At 37.5% G+C, this 20,471-nt stretch overlaps 2 protein-coding genes across 2 annotated transcripts in view; one reads left to right on the top strand and one right to left on the bottom strand.

Moving 5' to 3' along the window:
* The window catches only part of HAUS8 (HAUS augmin-like complex, subunit 8), a 10,593-nt gene extending 9,538 nt beyond the window's left edge, over positions 1-1,055 (bottom strand). The window contains exon 1 of the mRNA XM_009318417.1: positions 1,049-1,055. Within this exon, the coding sequence (XP_009316692.1) occupies positions 1,049-1,055 (7 nt within the window). The remainder of the gene's footprint in view (positions 1-1,048) is intronic.
* MYO9B (myosin IXB) overlaps positions 167-20,471 on the top strand; it is a 44,981-nt gene continuing 24,676 nt past the window's right edge. The window contains 7 exon segments of the mRNA XM_009335303.1: positions 167-273; positions 2,648-2,719; positions 6,105-6,213; positions 9,464-10,357; positions 18,412-18,506; positions 20,245-20,307; positions 20,434-20,471. The exon segment at positions 20,434-20,471 is cut by the window's right edge and continues 5 nt beyond it. Of these exon segments, the coding sequence (XP_009333578.1) occupies positions 9,521-10,357; positions 18,412-18,506; positions 20,245-20,307; positions 20,434-20,471 (1,033 nt within the window). The 5' untranslated portion in view covers positions 167-273; positions 2,648-2,719; positions 6,105-6,213; positions 9,464-9,520.

Genomic DNA, 20,471 nt, shown 5'->3' with positions numbered 1-20,471 from the left:
GCCTGGCTTCTGGGCGGCTGCGTGGGCTTGTAACGGACGGGGTGGCAGATGTGTTGCTGCTGACTCGTTTTGCATCTGATGTGCCCAAAGAGCTGGACATGCCCTAAGGGAAGGAACATGCCTCACCGCCCGTCTGCACCTCCCGTCTCTCAGACGATATGCAGGGGGAAGATCTTGCCGTTGATCAGGGCACGATGTTAACTTCCATCTTCTGCTTACTGATCTTACAACCACGCAGCGTTCTGCTTTTTCACATCATGTCTCTAACTCTCGGTATGAACAGCCTGTAAACTTTTGTACAAATATCTCAACATCTTTCAAAAAATTCGTTAAAACTCTCTGGGTTCTTTTGTTTCTTTGTTTTATTTTTGGGCAACTCTTGACAATATCAGTGCTGCTACTGCGTTGAGGCCGTGCTTTATCACGGTGACCATCACTGCCCGATTGATATATGCCTCTAGCTGGTTGTATCGTGGTAGTGCTGTGTCTTTTTAGTAAGTTTGGTTTTGCAATCTCTGGAAAGTAAAACTTTTGCAAACTCAGAACATCTTTTTGTTACGTGTTTGTAGACTAAAAGTAGCAGAGTACTATCCTGATTCATGACTGTTGTGACCATACAGTTGATATAGGTATGTGTGATCCTAATGTAAGATGACTTCCCAGTATAATTTTTGGCCTTGTTTTCTATTACTTTGTAAGTATCTTGGCAAAATTCTTACCCAGCTTTATCGGCAAGTCCTGTTTGTGAAAAGTGAGAAGTACTTTGGATGCAAATGAGTTCAGTGTTCTTTGATTTCACCTTCTGGAAATGGATGGCAGCATAGCAAAGGGCTGGAGATGATCTCAGGCTTCTGGCGAATGCAATTAGCCTTTCAAAGACGTCATCAGCATCCTCCCATGTTACTCCTAGAGGTAGATTGGTGTCGGTTTAGTCTAGCTGTTTGCAAATAAGAGTTTGTCATGGGTAATTAGAAGCTCTCTGATTTCAGGTCTGTTAGCTGGAATACGTGGCTGAAGTACTTGCCCTAAAGTAACAATGTGAGGTAACCCTGCATTCCGGTTTAGTATATTGGTGTCACACCCATCAAGTTTTAGTAAGTCTTTGGTGTCTTTAACTCGGAATCTTGTCAGGAACAAATCCATTTAATGTAGGGGAAGCAATATGGGGAACTTCTAACGCATACGTATATTCATATTAGCTTAAAGATTCATTGTGGCTCCTTTTATAGAAAAGAGTTAATCTTGATTATTTTTGTCTTTGAACTAACAATGAGATTCTCTACCTGCTCTACATTTAAAGTCCAGTAACATTGTTTGTGCTTTTCAGGATGATGCATTTAAGGCCGTTTCCTTAATCATTAGTGTTTACTTATTAGCATAAAACTCAGGAGTTACTGCAGTAATGTGACGGAACTGTTTTTGTTAGAACTGTACAATTTGGGTTGGGGTTTTTTTTTCTTTTTGTCACCCTGCTTGAACGTTTGTCTCAACAAAAAGCTTTTTCAGTAGTTGAATGTTGTAGCTTCTGCAGTGACAGGGCAGCTGTCTGTGCAAATGGATAGTCTAATCAGTGGGAAGACTCATAGGTTTGTGTTTTTCCGTGGAAGCTAAAACGCTTATAGAACTGAATAATTTAGGAAGAGTAAATGCAGCTGATGAAAAATTTAAATGAGGTTCACCTCGGAAGTAATGCTTTGTACAGACTGAGTTTTCTGACAAATAATGATTCAAACATTAGACCTCTTGAATAATCCTGTGTATGAATAACTGTTTGACTCATATGCACGTAGTTCAATATTACTTAGGCTAAATAGGGCCTTTCCTTAGCTAGATGGTCAAATACTGTGATTCGCATATCTTAGGCATTTAAAAAGGAAAAATTCCGAAAAGATGCAACAGTATTAGCTGTCTCAACATTCAAGGAAAAGAGTAAAAAAATTGTGATTCAACAAAAAGTTTGTGGTTTAGTACTTTTTTGTGAATTTGAAGGCTGAAGGTGTTTATTAATCACATTTCTAAGAAATAAGACCTACTTACTCTAATATCAAGGAAAAGTAAAGCCTGAGATGCTGATAAGGATTTATTTTTTTCAACAGATGGTTATTTTAGTAGATGATCTGCCTTCTGAAAGGACTAGGAGTGTCTTTATTTTAGGAAAAAAAAAATCAGGTTTTGTCTCTGGTGTATCATGTTTTCTTGATGTATCAAGTGACTTAAGCGTGACTTGCAGAGTTGCTTTATCTAGGCTTTATTGTGTTGTTTGTATCTGATTACCAAATGAAACTCAATGCAGATCCTAGAAAAATATGGTCTTCCTTTAAAAACCAACAATGTTTAACAATAAAAGTGTTTTTAAAGGTATTTTTGACATGTGTATGTTCTGCTGATGAATGCCTCTTTTTTTCCTTTTTTTCTAATTCACACAAAAGTTCAACGTAAAGTTTCTTAAGAAAATTTCTTATCAGTGTAAATGCAGCATTAGACCAGTGAAATTTTTACTTACTTTCTTGACAGCTGTAATGCTGTTAAGGATAAAATTAAAAAAACTACAAAAGGTGGTAGCATAGTCTCCAAGGTTCTTTTGGCTTGCGTTCTTTGCCTCTAACAATCTCAGTTGTTTTGCCTTCATTCCTTGTTTTCTCAACAGGACCACATTTTCATTTGAGTAGAATCATACTCAAGCATACATCTGTAACTCTGGCATCACACTCTTTGTAAGGTAATAACATGTCATAGACCTTTAATGTCACTGTAAGCCTGATAAGGTATCCTTGTCTTGAGGTTAAACTGTGCATCTGAGTCATTAAGAGGAAGTAGAGGTCTGCATCTTAGGTGGTTTGAGAGCGCAGATTGGGGATCGGGGTCTCAAGGGCCATAGGGAGTAGAGAGAAGGTAACTGAGAAGGAACTGCCTGTAATGAAGGTAATTTCTTTGACTTTTTCCTGTATTACGTTGCATTACTTGCATTGCAGTCCAGCTTCTCCTTTGTTAGACAGTCTGTGGCAGTAACTTCTCCGGCAGGGTGGATTACAAAGAGTAGTAACAAATGTGTTGTAAATTTGCATGCCCCATTCAGAACTACTCCCTTTGGAGTAGAAAAAGCCAAGAGCTTTTAGTTAAAGAAAGCCAAGGATCTAAAGTTGTTTAGTCCAGCAGAATTTTTTAAGACCAAGAAAAATATTGAAGTGTTACTAGAACACTAAGCAATTTTCAGGTAATCTACAAATGTCTGGAATACTGGAAAAAAATTAAAATTATTTATGCTCAACTAACAGCAACTGTATGTCCTTATGACATGAGGTAAGACGAGTTGAGGCCTTTGCCTTACCTGTAATGCACAGTTAATTGTGGAAACTTTAGGGTGTCTCTAGCCTATTTTGCTGGAAATTCCTTGCTTTGGAAATCAAAGTCATAGCTGAATATTTTTGAAATTGCTAAATGTTTTCAATTTGATCAGACAGAGGGGTCTCTTTTGGGGATGGTCATTGGCAGTTCTGGTATTCAAGAATATTAGAGGTCAAGTACTCGCGATATGTTTCTACTTTTGTGTTGAAAACTACTTGATGAACAATGGGAGAAACTTGAATCTTTCAGTTTGAGGAATGCAGCACTGGAAATGTATGTGAAAATGTGAAGAACTGGAATATTTTGAAGTTCATCCTCAACAATTTTGCTGTAATGGTAGCTTTCCCTTTTTAGCTTCACTATGATTCATTGACTAAATATGTGGCTTCAAATTATGGCCTTATTTAAACTAAACAGCTACCCTGCGCTGATTGGGGCGAAGTTCTCTTCTAGAATTTTACTATGTTATTAACTGGACAATGTTGGCTTTAATGCATATTAAAAAATTAATTGGCTTAATGGAGACTTGAAAACACCTAGAAAATACCATCAAAATTACCATATAGAATTGGAATTTTTGGTTTTCTATTTCTATTAACGTTGTCTGAGCAAAAAGTAAAATTACAGATCGATGATAATTTATGTAGCCTACTGCATTTCTTCTACAAAGTATTGAAGTAGTTACCTGGAATGTTGCCCTACTCAGTGATTTAAGTGGCAAGTATAATCAGTCCTCCAGCGATGGACTAAATAGTACAGCCCCATGTTCACTTAGATTATTGTTTGGTAAGCCCAGTGGGGTTTTATTTTTTTATAAGCAAATGAAAGTACTAATTGATAGGTAAGAGAAAAATAAATATGGCATTAGACTGTTGCCTTGTAAGCTCGTTATGTTAGTGCTATTAACAAATACACTGTTTGTCGAACTTGCAAAGGATGGGGTAGGGGAAGGTAACAAAATCCTGAAAAAAGATTTTAGATTAGTTAGACTTGCTTCCATTTTTCTAGACCTGTTACAATTATCCTTCTAGGATAGTTGAGTAAAGGTGGCCTGTAACTGGTACCTTATATTTAACTCTGTCTAGTACCATTTCAGATTTACTTCTCTTCAATCTCACTTGAAATAAATACCATTAAATTGGGTATGTTATACTGGCACAATGAAACCACTGTCTCAAGGGTGCAAATCGTATATCACTATATCCTTTAAGGCGCTGATCCCATGCAGCTGTTGGCATGTTCTCATGCCCACAGAAGTAATACAGTCTTGTATTACTTGAATATACAAGTCTTGTTTTGAATAAAAGGTTAGAATTAAAAGCTTTGCATGTCTGACTTTTTTGTCTTGCCCAGCTTGCCTAACTCTGTGTTTGTATCTGTAAAACAGGTCTGTGGTGAAAAATAATGCTTTGCTGTGTTTTGTAGATGCTGATGACTGTCCTTAGTAAATTTTAAGTGCTGTGAAGATGTATACTTGTGCTACAAAACGCTTGTGAAAAGTAAAACATTTTAAGGAAAACAGGAAGGAGCCTGAATGTGAAGTCTAAAATTAGTTGATGTGCATCTAGTGCCAGCTTCTGTCTCTCACTCATTAAATTCTCTAACACACAGCTTTGTTTTTTTCCCATGCATTGGAAAGAAGCTTCTTATAAGAAAGGGTATTGAAAGAAATTGAGGTAACTGCAGAATTCCCATCTATAGAAAGAACTCAACAGTGGTGGTTAGGCTGCTGTTTTCCTGAGTTTGCTCTCTTGCATGCTGACCAGTATGGTTGCATTATTACCTTCTACTCTTGTATTTCTCCTTTTTTTCCGGTATTCTCTGCACCTGAATTCAGGCTTGTGCTTGACAATGTAATGAGCCAAATTACATAGAAATTTTTTAAGCAATTGAAATATTTATTCAAAGTAATTAGAGATCTTAAAATTAGAAGGAATCATAGTAATCACCTGCTCAGACCACTCGACATAAATGAGAGGGTGGTACCTAATTAACTTTTCTAATTAAGAGGCACATCTGTAACTGGGGACTAGCAGATTTTCTAAAAAGAATTTTAGCAATCAGGCCTCATCGTTAGTGTCAGTTAAGTTTTTGCAGTGTAGGGTAGCCTTCTGGTGACACTTATGTCTTATGTTAGCCTGAGTTTGTCTAGCTTTGAATTCCAGCCGCTGGCTTGTGTTATAGCTTTGTCCTCCAGACTGGTGATTGTTACCAAACTCTAGTTCCCCATGCAAGGACTTAAACTGATATCAGTCTCCTCCGTGTGTTTCTCATAGACAAAGCTTCTAGAGTATTTTGCTGTGAGGGGGTATTTTTGAGCAGATTTTTTTGTTGTTGTTGCTGTTCTTATCTCAGCTTCTTAATTGAATTTTGGATATATCCTAGGTGCAGTATTGGTCACGTACCTTCTGAGTACAAGGGTAATACGGCTGCCTAACTAAATATTCATTTGATGTGTGTCTGGGAATTACATTCACTGTCATGCTTGTGGTGTTATATTAGAATACCATGTTTAAATGATAACCCACTATGGTTTTCAAGCTTATTTCAGGATAGCTCCTATTCCATCTCTCTGGTATGGATTGTTTCTTGGATAAATTTGAAGTTATATATCTATAAACTGAGCTGAATTTTTTTTAGCATATGTTTTCTTGCTCTTACACTACTGAACTGTATAACTGATCTAGCTTTTTGATTACTTACTGCCTTCTCAATCTCTCTGATACGTTCTTTATCAGTAACTCTTTTCTTTCTTTTAGAACCATCATGAAAATATTTACTTTGCTGCCAGGAATCAACTTCACTAGACTCTAATCCTCCAGTTGCTTGATGATACCCTGTCCTTAGTTGAATACTGGGACTCATTAGGTAACCAACTTACAATTTGTTCAGTGTATGCTCTTTTGCTTTTATGTTCTAATTTGTTGCTTGAAATATTGTTTAGTATGAAGTCAGAGGTATACCAAAGTCTGTCTTTCTTAGAGCAGTATTATCAAAGAAACTTGATATCCTGGTGAAGAAAATCACAAGTAGTTGGAGACCAGTAGGTTTTCCTCAAACCTCTGTTTGTAATGACTAGATATTCTCATTCTGATTCACGGATAGAAGAATTTAAGCATCGAGTCCCAGAAGAAATAACATATGTAGTGCATTTTCAGGTAAATAAACTGTAGGTAACAAAAGCAGAATTGGTTAAAAGGAATTAACAGTAATTGGGTGCTATTCTTCCTTAAGTGACTTTTAGAATTTAATTTTTTTTTCTTCTTAAAGCCTCATAATCAGGATTAATTTCTTCAAAATAGCATATCTGTTTTAAGTTGTTGAGTAAAAGAGCAGTCTTAAAGCTCAATGCTGTTGAAAGCAAGCAAGTAGTGTCTGGATTTCATATCTGGTTAAAATGGGGCAGTGTTATGCTGTCTTTCTGTTTACTGCTGATGTGACTGTACATTGAAATCATGTTTCAGCAAGTTCTTTCTACTGTAGATTATCTTCCAAATCATTCTTATAGAGTGATGGATGCCTGCTTGAAGTTCCATCAAGTTGTATGATGACTGCATAATTTAGGAATCTGTGTGTAGCATAAATACATTAAGGTTGATGCCTGCATGTTGCTTTGTCAGAAATCTGTTTTCTTCAGGATAAGAGGTCTTTCTCTTTCTAGTTTTTCAGTCGTACACACCTGAGCAGACACTACCAGCTATCACATTGCTGCTTATTGTAATTGGCTTGGGTTTTCCACCAGTGGAGAAGAGGCCATCTGTGTTCCGGTTTCTTTGGAAAGTGTGATATGGGAGTCTTGGTAGCTGACATGAGATGAGGTTAGGTAATGTGTATTAGTAAAGTCAGAGGTCAGCACCTAGGTTCAGCTCTTCTGTGTGGCCAAAAAGTTGGTCCCACATTTCTTAGGGTGCTGTTTTGGCAAAAATGCTTACTGAGGGGACTTCCTCTATCGTATCAGACTGTGCGTCTGAAACTAATTGCTGGGGAAAAAAAAGGAAGTCTGCACAAGACTGTCTCCTTTGAACTGGCTGGCTAACTTGAGAGGAAAATGGTCACTGTTCTTTTTTTTTCCTGTCTGTGCTCCAGATTCATCTTCCCCATGAGCAGCAGTCTACTGTAGATTCTACTATATGTTAAGGTGTTTGAGCTTCTACAGATTAAGAATGCTTTACACTTGCATAATTACTTCAAAGGTACTTCAGACTTACTAGCTACTGGTCAGTGATAATTACAGGAAACAGAGAGGGGACTTTAAGCTTACTGGTCCATCCTTCTGTATGACCAAGTTCTTGCAATAAGCTGCTCTTAATGAACGAAGAATGAAATTTAACAGGGGAAAAAAAACGTTCTCGGAGGGATCATACAGCTTGACCAGAGATGTGCTGTGGTTTGTCTTGCTGTCTGTGGCTTGCTCAGCCTTCCTTTTGATGACTTTTTCTTTTTATTTTTTAGCCACTAAAAATGATCCGGCTTGCATAACAATGTCTTCTGTAAGCTTACTATTCAGAGTTCCCTCAAAGCACAGTTCACTACTCTGAGACCGTTCATGAGGCAGAACTATGTCATATGTTTCTGAAGTGATTCATTACTTGCAGTGGAAGTGGCAGCTTCCAACTCTGCTGATTTTAATTGGAAATGATTGCTCTCTGTGGCCCTTACGCAAGTTCCTGTGCAGTTGTTTAGTGGCAAAAAGCAACTTCATTGGCATTTCTCTGCCTTTTTTCTTAATATATGTTCAGCATGTAAGTGTATCATTTTAGAACACTTTGTTCTTGAAACAAAAATTGAACTGCTATTCTGGGTAGGAAGTTCAAACAGACTGTTAAAACAAAGGGGGTACTTCATTATCCCTCTCCTTTTACTACCCATTGATAAGCTAATAAACTGTTGAACTAAAGCAATGTAAGCAAACCTAGTCCTGGTGATCTGGGTGTACCGGATTGCAGTTGTGAGAAAAATCACTGGCAAAGGCACAGAATGTTACTAAGTCTAGAGGCTTAGACTTAGTAGACGTAGTAGACTCAGCAGTAAGGAGGAGGTTGATTTCCATGAGGTTGATGGTAGGCTGAAGATAGATTGCTGGCCTGCATCAGGGATGAAGGGAGGAAAAAGCAATCAGAATGAATGATTTTTGGAGACTCGCGTGAGGTTCCTGAAACCCAGTGAGGAAGGAGTTGATGTGATAAATACAAAGGCTTGTGAATGAAGTGGTTATTTTGGATCTTGTTAGCTGAACTGAAAAGTAGTTGCAATAAGACTAATTTTACTTTGTTGCCTAAAATGAAAGATAAAGTGTGTTCAAATGTTTCTGTAGCAAGGATGTGGTTCACTCAGGTGAAATTAGCAGTCTCCTGTCTGGGTAAATTATGCACGTTCAAGAAATCACTACAGTGTGCAGGGCTAGAAGGAGTTGACAGCAGTATTTGCACTGGTCAGCTATAGGCACTGTTTCCTTAAAGTTGAGTGGGGGTAAATACTGTACCTACCTTGTATCTTTCATGAAAAGAGGCCAATTGGGGGAAACACAAAAAATGTGTGGATCTTGGTGTCAGAATTGTCTTCCTCCTTGCAGCTATGCACTGCTCCTTCTGCCGTAGTTCATGGCTGCTCTAAACTGTCACTACTGATTTCAGAAGTGATCAAACTCTGTTTCTACCTCACGGTGCTTGTGCAGCTTTAAGGGAGGGTTTATGTGGGAGGATGAATAAATGTTTGCGTAGCCATACAGTGAACCAGATCAGGGAAATTATCTGGGTTAAAACTAACCTGGGGAAACAAGAAAGTTTTAATTTTGACATTTATCCCAGTTCAGTTTGCTTTGTGGCTGTATGAATGCTTGTGCTGCCATAACAAGGAGGAAGGGATGGCATGGGAATAGAAGGAAGAATGAAGAGAGGATAGATATGTGGCAGCTATCCATTCCACGGGATAGGCTAAGCAGACTGTTTGAAATAATATCATTGATGTGCATAAATAGTGCATTTGTTCTTTAATAATTTGACTATTTAATAACTTTATTCTCATCCTCCAGAAAACAATACCTTGCCCTAATATGTCTTGTACATATTTTTTTTAACACCTGACTTTTTTCTTTTTTCTTTTTTCTTTTTTTTTTTAGACGATGGGCACTGCATATTAAGCAGGGGTGGAAGACTGAAGCCCATTTGGGGACAGAATGAGTTTAAAAGATGCTGACAGTGCAGTTTGCCAGGCAAAGGCAGCCTATAATCTTCATATTTACCCCCAACTCTCAACAGAAAGTGCTCCCTGCTGCAAAGTGACAGCAACCAAGGACAGCACGTCTTCAGATGTCATCAAGGATGTGATTAATACCTTAAACTTGGATGTCTCGAAACATTACGTGCTCGTGGAAGTGAAAGAATCGGGTGGTGAAGAATGGGTACTTGATATAAATGATTCTCCTGTTCATAGGGTTTTACTTTGGCCTCGTCGTGCTCAGGATGAGCATCCGCAGAAGGATGGGTACTACTTTCTTTTGCAAGAAAGGAATACTGATGGGACCATCAAATATGTCCAGATGCAATTGCTTTCCAAGGAGACAGATGCTCGGCGATTGGTTGAAAGGGGTTTTCTTCCGTGGCATCAGGAGGACTTTGATGACTTGTGCAATCTCCCCAACTTAACGGAGACAACACTCCTAGAGAATCTCAAATGCCGCTTTCTAAAACACAAAATTTATACTTATGCAGGAAGTATTCTGATTGCAATTAACCCCTTCAAGTTCCTGCCCATTTATAATCCTAAATACGTCAAGATGTATGAGAATCATCAGCTTGGGAAGTTGGAGCCTCATATTTTTGCCATTGCTGATGTGGCTTATCACACAATGCTTAAAAAACATGTTAATCAGTGCATCGTTATATCAGGTGAAAGTGGGTCTGGGAAAACTCAAAGCACAAACTTCTTAATTCACTGCCTCACGGCACTGAGCCAGAAAGGGTACGCAAGTGGTGTGGAGAGAACTATTCTAGGAGCTGGACCAGTTCTGGAGGTAAGTTTATGCTAAAATTGCCTTCTGTGAAAATTGTTTCTTGAAAACTTCAAGTAACTGCTGTTGAATAGTACTTTTGAGAGTCACCACTTTGGTTTAGGCTTTAAATATCACTGGGCTGCATTGGTGTTTGGCTGTGTTGCTCGACTGCTTCTAATTGATTTTCCTTAATTCATCCTTCCGTTCAGTTGACTTCCTGTTGCTTTTAATTTATATTTGACTTAACTTTCCACCACTAAACACTAATATTCTGGGACAGAGGTTACCTGTGTTTTCCATCTTAAAGTTTTGATGACATTTGAATCAAATCGTGTTTTCATAAAAAGATTGTTCCACTGAAACATTAACTGCTTAGCGTAATCATGCCTTTGTGTGTAAGCATGTCCTGCAGCATTTTTATGAACTCACTTTTTGAGGGAGTTCTTTCCTTTCTACAGTTGTTTGTTTTGAAGAGAGTAACATCGTTAGTTGGGGAGAAAGTGTGAGTCGGTTTTGGCTTTTAATTACTACAGCATTTCCAACAGAAAGCAAAACTAAACATGGGAGAAGGAGGGGGTACAGCTTGCCTTGCATTAGGTAACGGCAGCACAAACTTAAACTGATCTTTTAGACTTCAGCCTCTCCCTTTTACTGTCTCAACTGAAAGGAAAAACTCTGAAAGCTTGGATGGATGTAATGGTCACCCGTTACAGCAAGGAGATTGAATGTGGCCATTGTAATTTTTAGGTTTAAATATTCTCAAATGTAACAACACTTTCATTTAAAAAAAAATAATTTTTTTTAAGCTTTTAGATAAAATGTGAAAAAGCAATGAAGTTAAACTTTAAAATGTATTGCATTTATAAATGTGATTTGAACGCTTTTCTGTAAAGAATGAGGAATATGTGCAAGTTCTTTTTTGCCTTGCTTTCTGCTGCTTGAAAGAAGAAGTAAAATTGTTTGAGGTTTGTTGGTTGCTGGAGTTCAAGTTTGCAGCTCTAAACAGAAAACAGGAAGGGGTCACTGTGGAAAGCACTGTTTGATCAGCTGATCTTTCTGCCTTTGATAAAATTAACTGTTTCAGACCCTAGTCTACCGGATGTGATACAGCTGTGTCAAACTAGGTAGAGATGTGAAACCTTGTGTTGCGGTTTGGCCATTGAATGAGAAATTCACATATCCTTAGATTCAGAATTAAAATGAATAATGTTGCTGGAGTCACAGGTGAATGTTGTGTATGTCTGGGAATGTTCATGAAGAGACATTTGTGATTTTTCTACAGTAAGATTGGTTGTCATAAGTACTGCAACTTCTTCAGACTTCCACTGAGCATTTAGTATTGCACTTCATGAGAAGATAATCTTGCTAGCTAGAAATATGCTGACCAATTGAAAGCTTAGCCTGCAAACTTGCCAAATGGATTCTAACATGACTGTTGGAGTACATATTGTCTAAAATGTGAGGCTATTTTCTGAAATTCTTAGGGAAACTTCTTGCTCTGCCTCTTTGAGGGTGTCTGTCAGTCACAAGTTGATTCAGGATAAACTTGTCCTCCCAAATATTGCAAAAGATAAAGGGCTTTGTGACAACTAAATATAAAAAAATGTAGGAACATCTGAATCCTAAAATATCTTTCAGAATTGAATATACATTTTTATATTAAAAATACTATTCATTGACTTGAAATTATGGAGAAAGAAACCTTTTTGAAACTTGCAGAGGCTGAGATTTGTCCAGGCTGAAATAAATCACTGGGGTACCTATGATTTTGGCACAACTCTAAGGTAGTGGAAATACACTTCTCTGTTTACATAACTTCAGTGCACATCAAAAAGTGATGCTATGGTAGGTTTAGAACATAGAGAAATAAAATCAAACTATCCTACTTTGGATACTGCAGAGCGGATTCAGTGGATGGTGAAGCTTCCATGTTTCCCAATATGGAAGAGCACAAGAGCACAATTGCTCTTCTGCAATTCCAGTTACTAAGCGTAATTTAAAAAAAAACAAGTAAAATCTTGCTCTTGGAGAGGAATGCATAGGAAGCTTACTTTGCTTTGTGGAAGTTAAACTGACGACAAACTCTTCTGTTAGAGGTGGTCACTTCTAAATCCAACTGTGGTGACTCATTTGGGTTTTTACTTAAGGGAACTGAAGTCGTAAAAGGGAATTTTTCTTGAATGGATGTTTCAGGGGATTTTTTGCATGAACAGTTTTGTACTGTGCCTAAACTATTTGAGAATGTTCTGTTTAATTTTGAAGTTTTATTTTGAGTCCTCATGAAAGATGAAAATGTACTCTTGACTGAAGTCTGTTTCGCTGACTTCGGTGATGTAGAAGTTGGTTGCATTTTGGCTCAGAACTTCCCCTTTTTAGTGACCTCTTATTTTCCTGACACCTAAGTAAAATGTGTCTGTTTATAGGTTGACCTTTTGTAAAAGTTCAAGGAGTTAAATATTTCTAGCACAGAGAAGTGAGCACTGTTAGTGTGTTACAGAGATGGATTTATAATTTTATCATTGCATACTTAGTGAACTTGGAAAAATATTTCTTACTGAATCCTGTTTCTATGTTGGCTAACTAATCTCTGTTCAAATGTGTAGGTAATTTGAAGATAAACTATTCTTAATATTTTAGCTCCTTGTTCACAGTTTCTAGACTTTGAAGAATGGAGTTATAGCTGTACCATGAAAGGAGATTTGACCTTAAATGTTGCTTGATACTACCTTCTCAAACATCTGAGAAATGAAATACATGATACTGAGACAGCGTAGTTAAAAATTAAATATGGTGCTAGCACAATTGCTGTCACATGCGCTAGTGAAAGGAAAGCTGGTCATGGGTTAGTCTCTGACCCGCAGATGCTGCTTGCTCAATCTCGGCACCACAGTCTGAGCTGTTGATAAGACTCCTTGTTGGGGATCTAATAAGCAGAGGTAACCTGCACTATTTCCGATTACGTTTGGCACTGGTTGCAGCTTTCTAGAGAAAAAGAATCCAAAACGCTGGCTGCTTCCATGGGACAGTGGTGCTTCATCACAGCCTAAAGCTGTGTTTTGTGCTGGTTTTTAACAGTTCACGAGACATACAGTTGCCTTAGCTGTATAAGAATTGCTCTCAGATTTTTTTTTAATTGTTTCTCCAGGCTAACGTAGATCATCTATAGTGAAGAGCAGTTTCTTTAAAACTGGTAGGAAGATAAAGATAGGCTCTGTTTTAAGATACTCCTGACTTTTTCATCCTCTTCTAAATTTAGTGATTAAAGTATAGTTCCCTGACTTGGAATTTTGCCTTCTTGTATTGACTGTTAAGTTCAGTTTACTTATGGTTGAAGTCCTAAGAAGGAATTTACATTTGGGAACTATTATTTGGATCAAATTGGGAATAGTGAATCAAACCTTTGTTTGTTTTATGGAGTCTCAAACACGATAAGTGCGTATGGAAAGGTTTAATTAAGAAGTTTCCAAGAAATTTGTATTTTCCTTTCATCGGGGAAAAATGTCTTAAAACGCATGTTTCAGATATATAATACACAGTGTGCAATCTAAGACTCTGAACTTATTTTGGTAGACCTAAAGTTAACTTATCAGATTTTTCAAACCAATTAATTTAGTAAAGTGGCAGAAAATTGAGCAAGGGGATGGGAGCGTGTGGCGAGGGACGTAGTAAGAGGGAATTGGAGCTTCCTCTTCTGGCAGCAGCAAAGCTCCTGTTGGTTTGCTGTCTATTGTTAAACCCAAGATACTAATACAATTTATTACAGAAGTTATTTTCTTAGTGTGCTGAAAGTTCATTTCCCTCTGAAGTAGAAGCTGGGGAGCAGCAGGACAGATGGAAATACTGGGGTTGTCATAACTTTTTCATGTATAATTTTGAAAAGCATTGCTGATTTCCATTTGGATGTGTTCTTGAAGATTTCTTAATGGCACTGAACCATTCTTTGAAAAGAATTAAGGCCCAAATAAAATAGGAAGTCCAACAAGAAGCATTCATTAAGTGGCCTTCTGAAGAAGGCAGTTGTGAATATGAATTAATTATTATTGACAGCACAATCAGGTGGGTGTGGTGATGAGATTTTCTAGAACTCAGCGTATTGAAAAGCTTGTTAAATTTCATTGTAGAAAAATGTGGAAAAAACAGAGTAAAGCAATTTGCTGTCAGCTCTGTTTTCATTATTACAGTCCCATTGTGCTTGTGCTTTTGGTATAAGATGGACTTAAGCTGAGTAGTGCTTCAACTCTGATTTTCACTTGTATTTGCCATAAAAATCTGCATATATATTTAGTGGGTGTAGTCTGTTCTATTTAAGGGAAAGTAGTTGTTTTGAGGCTATTATCTGCATGTGTTTGTTTTAAGAATCGTAATCAGAGGAGGAATGGAACTTCCTTTTTCCATTTGGTTGGATGTTACTAGGGTTTTTTTGGTAGAAATGTGTTGTTGCATACTTCTCCCTGCTGCACACATCTCTTGGGGAAAAATCACCTTGTCCTTTATACAGTCTTATGTGGATTGCTTAGACTTCCCCAGGACATCATACATCATGCAGAGTTGCAAAATTACCCTGAACACCACTGCAGCTTCTGCGTTAATGAGTGGATATTTTGCAGCATGTTTGTGAGGACCACTACTAAACCGAGTTCAACTCTGAAGCAGGCATTTCCTCTTCCAGGGTGCGTAATTTGAGTCTTCGATGTCATTTGGCACATTAAAAGATTGGTCTGTGCAGTTGTGGTTCTGCTGTGGATTAGACTGGTTTACGTAGAAACTCTTGATAGCTTTTTCAGATTTTGGCAATTCTTATGAAAGAATTAAGTGAGAGTTTTAGTTGTGTTCCTGAGGTAGATGATAGGAGCACGCGTGTGGTTTGGGGTTTTCTTTTTACAGCAAATAAAAGGAGAATTTGGCATTTTCCAAATACTTTTAAAGCTGTCATTGTTGTAGGAGTTTTGAGTAGCAGACTCCAGTTTATGCCTCTCGCATTCCAAGGTAAGAGAATGGGTTGGATGACTTCCTGACTCCCAGAATAGGCTATCCTGACTGATTCCCGCTGGCCTTGGTCTGCTATTTTTGACTCACCCTCTTTTTATATAGCTAGTGTTCTGCATTGGAGAGATTTAGTTTTAGTTTTTCGTTTTTTACCTGTCTCCGCATGGACTCACAAGGGAAAACAGTAAATGGGTTTGGTTATACAACTGATTATTTCTCTTTAGCTGACATTGTCTCTTGTCCCCTCACATCTTCTGAATTTATTTTGTAAAGGTGTAGGTAGCTCTCTGCAAAGGCAAACCAGGGAGATATTTCAGTTGAATTTGAGCTATGTATAGAGTACCTGGCTATAATTAGCTGTGAAAGATGCCTTCCCTGCAGAGCAATGGCTAGGTAATATGGGAGCTTAATTCTTATCCGTAATCCTTTTTTTGTAGGATAAAGCTACAGTAGGTTAAAGATATCTAACTGCTAAATGCCAAAATATTTAAGATTTCAAATTTTTGCACCTTTCTGATTTTAGGCAGGAATGTCACTTCTTATATAGTTAACTCGTCAAAGTATATTGAAGAATATGGTAGCAGTGATTAGAGTTTAAAGTTTACATGTTTAAATGTTACAAAAAAAAATTCCCCACCCAAAATGTTAAGCAACTTGGAATGTTCTTTAAAAAGTTGTAGATATTAAAGGCTCTTATGAGAAAACCATTCAGTACATGAAAACTTTCCTAAAAACTGATAATATTAGATCAGCTTTTAAGAATTTGCTGTATGCTTTGACTAAATACCAGACACATGAGATCATAACAGCCTTTAGTTTTAAACTGTATTCATTGCTGACATGAGTAATCACTAAGAAACGTTTTTCAGGAAGCCTGGGTTATGGGATTTCTTAACTCTGTAATGCCAAAATATTTATTATTAAAAAAATAATGTGGCAAATTTAGCTATACTGTGTTTTGGTTTCCTGAATATATCTCGTAAACTGACAGTTAACTGGTGGCTTAAGTTAGAAAACTTTCTAAAAAGTTCTTCTGGAATCGATTTGCAAGTCCACTATTCTGCAGCCTGGCAAAGTTCACTACAACAGATTTCTTAATACGCTAAATGGGAAGTTGGATGGTGTTCTTCAGAGAGCCGCAGTCAAGCCACTGTCGGTGGGAGAGGAATAGGTTTTTTGATTTACGAAGCCGACAATTTGCTGTGCTGATGTTACTGGACTTCCCCTTTCAGTTTGGCAGTGTTTGGTAACTGCAAGGAGTTGACCTGGATTTTATGCATACATTAATATGCATGTGTATGCAAAATGGGCTCTAAAAAAAATCTGGGTGATAATTTTTGTTGGATAGTAGCTACAAAAAGATATTGATGACTCTGGTCAATGCTTGCTTTGAAAAATCTGAGTGGGGATGCTGTTTGCATTATAAAACACATAGCATGGTCTCTAGAAATTAGAAGGCTGAACTCAGTCTCAGTCATGTATAAGCACTGCTGGACACAAATCCTCTCTCTTTAGAAACCCATTGACTTTTCTGAAGTTACAGCAGAGTCACCCTGTGGGTTTTCACACTGCACAGGAAGAGCTCCTCTGGCTTATTCCTTTAGGTCAGAAATAACTGTTGCCTGAAGAATTATGGACATTCTCCCAGTTTATAAGAAGTTTCTCGGATTCTCTGAATGGTAGGCAGCTGGCAGTAGAAATCTACTTGTAAGAGAGCTTTGAGAACCTATTTTGGAAATAGTGATACAGGTATGACACTGCAGTGCAGCTGCAACCCTTAAGGTAGTTTGAAAAAAAAAACCAACAAAAAAAAGAGAAGGGAAGGGGTCAATATACAGACAATATGACTGTCATGAAAACAGTACACCCCTAGGATATACACCATAATTGGGCAGTTTTATGTATAAACAGTTTAGTTTTATGTTGTGTACAGTATTCACATGTCCGTCATTCTCCGGATGTGTGTGTGTGGAGGAAGAGGGTGGCATTTTTGTGAAATCATTCCACGAATGTTCTATATTAGGGGAGGCGGATTTCCTAATGGAGCCCTTAATTGCTTGGAGCTTTAAGAGGAAATATCTGTGGCAGGAATTGCTGGTGATAGTCTACACTGAGCAGTGTATTTTTCCAAACAATTGCATTTTGCACAGGGTTTCTCCTCTACATGCTGGATTGCCTCCTGCGTGTTAGAAGGATGACAAGTTTCTCTTAACCTAAGAACGTATAGTTAAGAGTTGATAAAGTTAAGGACGTTCCCAATATCAATTCTACTGGACTTTTAGATGTAATAAGTTATCTTTATAGTTCTCAAGTGTGGCTCATGCAGAGGATATTTTGTTATGTGTGTACTAGCAACTGTCAGAGGGCTCATGATACAGGAAGAAGTATTAAAGATGCACAGTTAGGATTTGTGCCATACCTGTATCTTCCCCTTTCCTAACACCTTGTAATGAAGCTACATTTTTTGGTGTTGCGTAGCGGAGTTAGCTGGCCAATAAGTATGACGTGGTTCTGTAAATAAAAGTTTTCCTGTTTGTCTTTTTCCTGTTTTTTTGAATACACAACGTTGAAAATTCATGGGCTAACTTTATAAATGAGATCTTAATGTTCTGTTCTCACTTAAAGAAAATTGGCTTTATTGTGAAATTTTTGAGTGGGAGCAATACATTAGGGAATAGGACGTAGTTTGTGGCTATTCTGTGGGAGGGGCAATTTCATGGTAATTGTGCTGTCTTCTTCCTACTGAACATCCCCTCTCAGGTCATAATTGTTAGTGATTGAAGCTGATTTGCGCTCTCTAGCTGTGATTACCTTTCCTGCACTCTTAGAAATATCTAAATGTATTACTCCCCTCCCTCAGTCCCTCAAACATTATTGCATGGGGCAAAGAATAAATGTATATATATCTGTGAGGAACGGTGGAGGCTTCCTAAGCTGCCTTTTTGGTATCTGTATGCTGCCGTTTCCATCGTATTTCGAGTTTATACTGCAAGCTAACAGGAAGCTGAACAATGAACAGAAGAGCTTGAAAAGCTATGTGTGGGCATATTTTGATTAATTGAAAATTAACTCATTTTGCTTTCTTACAGGCATTTGGAAATGCAAAAACAGCACATAACAATAACTCCAGTCGTTTTGGAAAGTTTATTCAAGTCAACTATTTAGAGAATGGTATTGTCCGAGGGTAAGTACAGTATGAGGTTCTTCTGGGGTTGATCTCTGTGCTTTTAGGAATTGGTGAAGACCCTGTTATATATAGAATGCTGCCTTATTGAGGCTCTTCTCATGTGAGAATAGCTTGCCACTGTGGAGTTTTCAAGACTCTCTAAATGAGCTTTGTGGAATAATCAGGTGATGCGTAATATTCTTACCTTGCTGTACAACCATACCAGGTTAAGAATTTGACTGCTGCTGCATCTTTACCTTCATGCTAAATAAAGGCTTTTTTCATAACACCCATTGTCCTCTCCATTTTGCAATTAAAAACAGAAGATCTGAATTTTTAAGAGGAGTTGGAGAGAAGTGAAATAGATTTGAGGAAGCCATTTTAAAGAAACAATTTAGACACCAGTTATAGAGTGTGTGTATAGTCATACAAAGATGACTATAAAATTATGATTTTACTTGTCGTAATTGAAATTATGTTCTTCTATCTGAAGGTCAAACATGAAATAGTCTATACCTACGTTTATTTTTTTAATATATGATAGTCACAGCCGAGTCTTAGAATTCTATTTATATTTTTCACCCCGTAGTAGATGCTATAATGTCATATTACTGTAGTCCCTCAATATTAATCAAAGATTATGCTTCACTCTTTAATAGTGGGCACTTTCACTTCAAGTGAGGAATTTTGTCCAAAAATTTTCTGTGATATTAGTAATTTGTGTGCAAATACTTGTATAGTTACTTGTCTAACATCATGCCGTAAAATCATTTCTTTCAGATTTTGCTTTGTAAAATGCATCTTAAATTTTTAACACTTGTATCTGCAAAATTCGCAGCAGTATGTCACATGTTGTCAAGATGTACCTGTGCTAGTTTAGGTGCAATGCCATAATACATAATACGGGTATGGAATTCTGCCTGAAGCTGAAGCCTGCTGCACTATGGAGTGTCACTAGCTATCACTAACTTTTGTGCTCCAGCACGTCTTTCCTTTGGGTCTTTTTTGTGTTTGCAGTTTACAAAATGGCAGTAACATAAATGACTGGGAACTCTGTACCGCATTTGCTTTGAGTGTTATTCTGAATGAAATTGGCATCTTTTCAAATGAAGTCACACTAGCTCAGGAGATTGGTACAATTTGAATACATTTGTTTTGTCTTCAGCATGAGAAAAAGCTGCTCAAACTTTGGCCTCATTCATTGTATCCCCTGTCAAGGAGTTTAGATTATTATTTAGGAGATTACTTTGTCAATCTGTAAGGGGTTTTCTGTCTGGCTGGCTTCCATTTTAGGCTGACGTGTATACCTTTATAAAAATCTAGCAAACTTGTTAGATTGAGAATCAGACCATTATCCAGTATATTTCTGGGGTCTTGTAGTCTTTGCATTCCTTGTCAGATAACTGTTAATCTCAGAGCAGATAACAGATTGTTAGCACTCTGTGTATCTTATTTCTTCTTGTTTCTTCTTACAATTTTTCATCAGCACTTTTCTAGCTTCGTCTGCCTCTTTCCAGTTATGTCTGCTAAACCCAAGCGCTAAAGATAGATGTTTCTTGGGTATTTCTCTTTGTTCCAATTACAGTACAGTGCATACTGAATTTTTTGGTTTAGATTTGAGATAGTGACTAAGCTATTCTCTTGTATATTCTAGTGCAGATTTAATTATTTGAACTTTCTTGGCAGTTGCTGTCTGATGTTTTGTGAGGTCTCTTCTTTTGCCCTCATGCTTTTTTCACTTTTTATGGCTCTTCAGGGCTGTTGTTGAAAAATACCTGCTTGAAAAATCTCGTCTGGTTTCTCAAGAAAAAGATGAAAGGTAAGAGATTGTGTTAGTAAACTGTACTAATAATGATCAATGCAAGAGTTTAAGAGCATTTAAAGTATATAGAATAAAAGAAAAATCATTATATTTTCATGAAAGAGGAATGTATTGACTTTATAGGAACTACCATGTCTTTTATTATTTGCTACTTGGAGTCA

Source organism: Pygoscelis adeliae, unplaced genomic scaffold (assembly GCF_000699105.1).
Source record: "Pygoscelis adeliae isolate BGI_AS28 unplaced genomic scaffold, ASM69910v1 Scaffold582, whole genome shotgun sequence".
NCBI classification, from domain to species: Eukaryota; Metazoa; Chordata; class Aves; order Sphenisciformes; family Spheniscidae; genus Pygoscelis; species Pygoscelis adeliae.
Note: the sequence above shows the minus strand (reverse complement) of the source record. Positions and strands in the feature narration are given on the sequence as shown.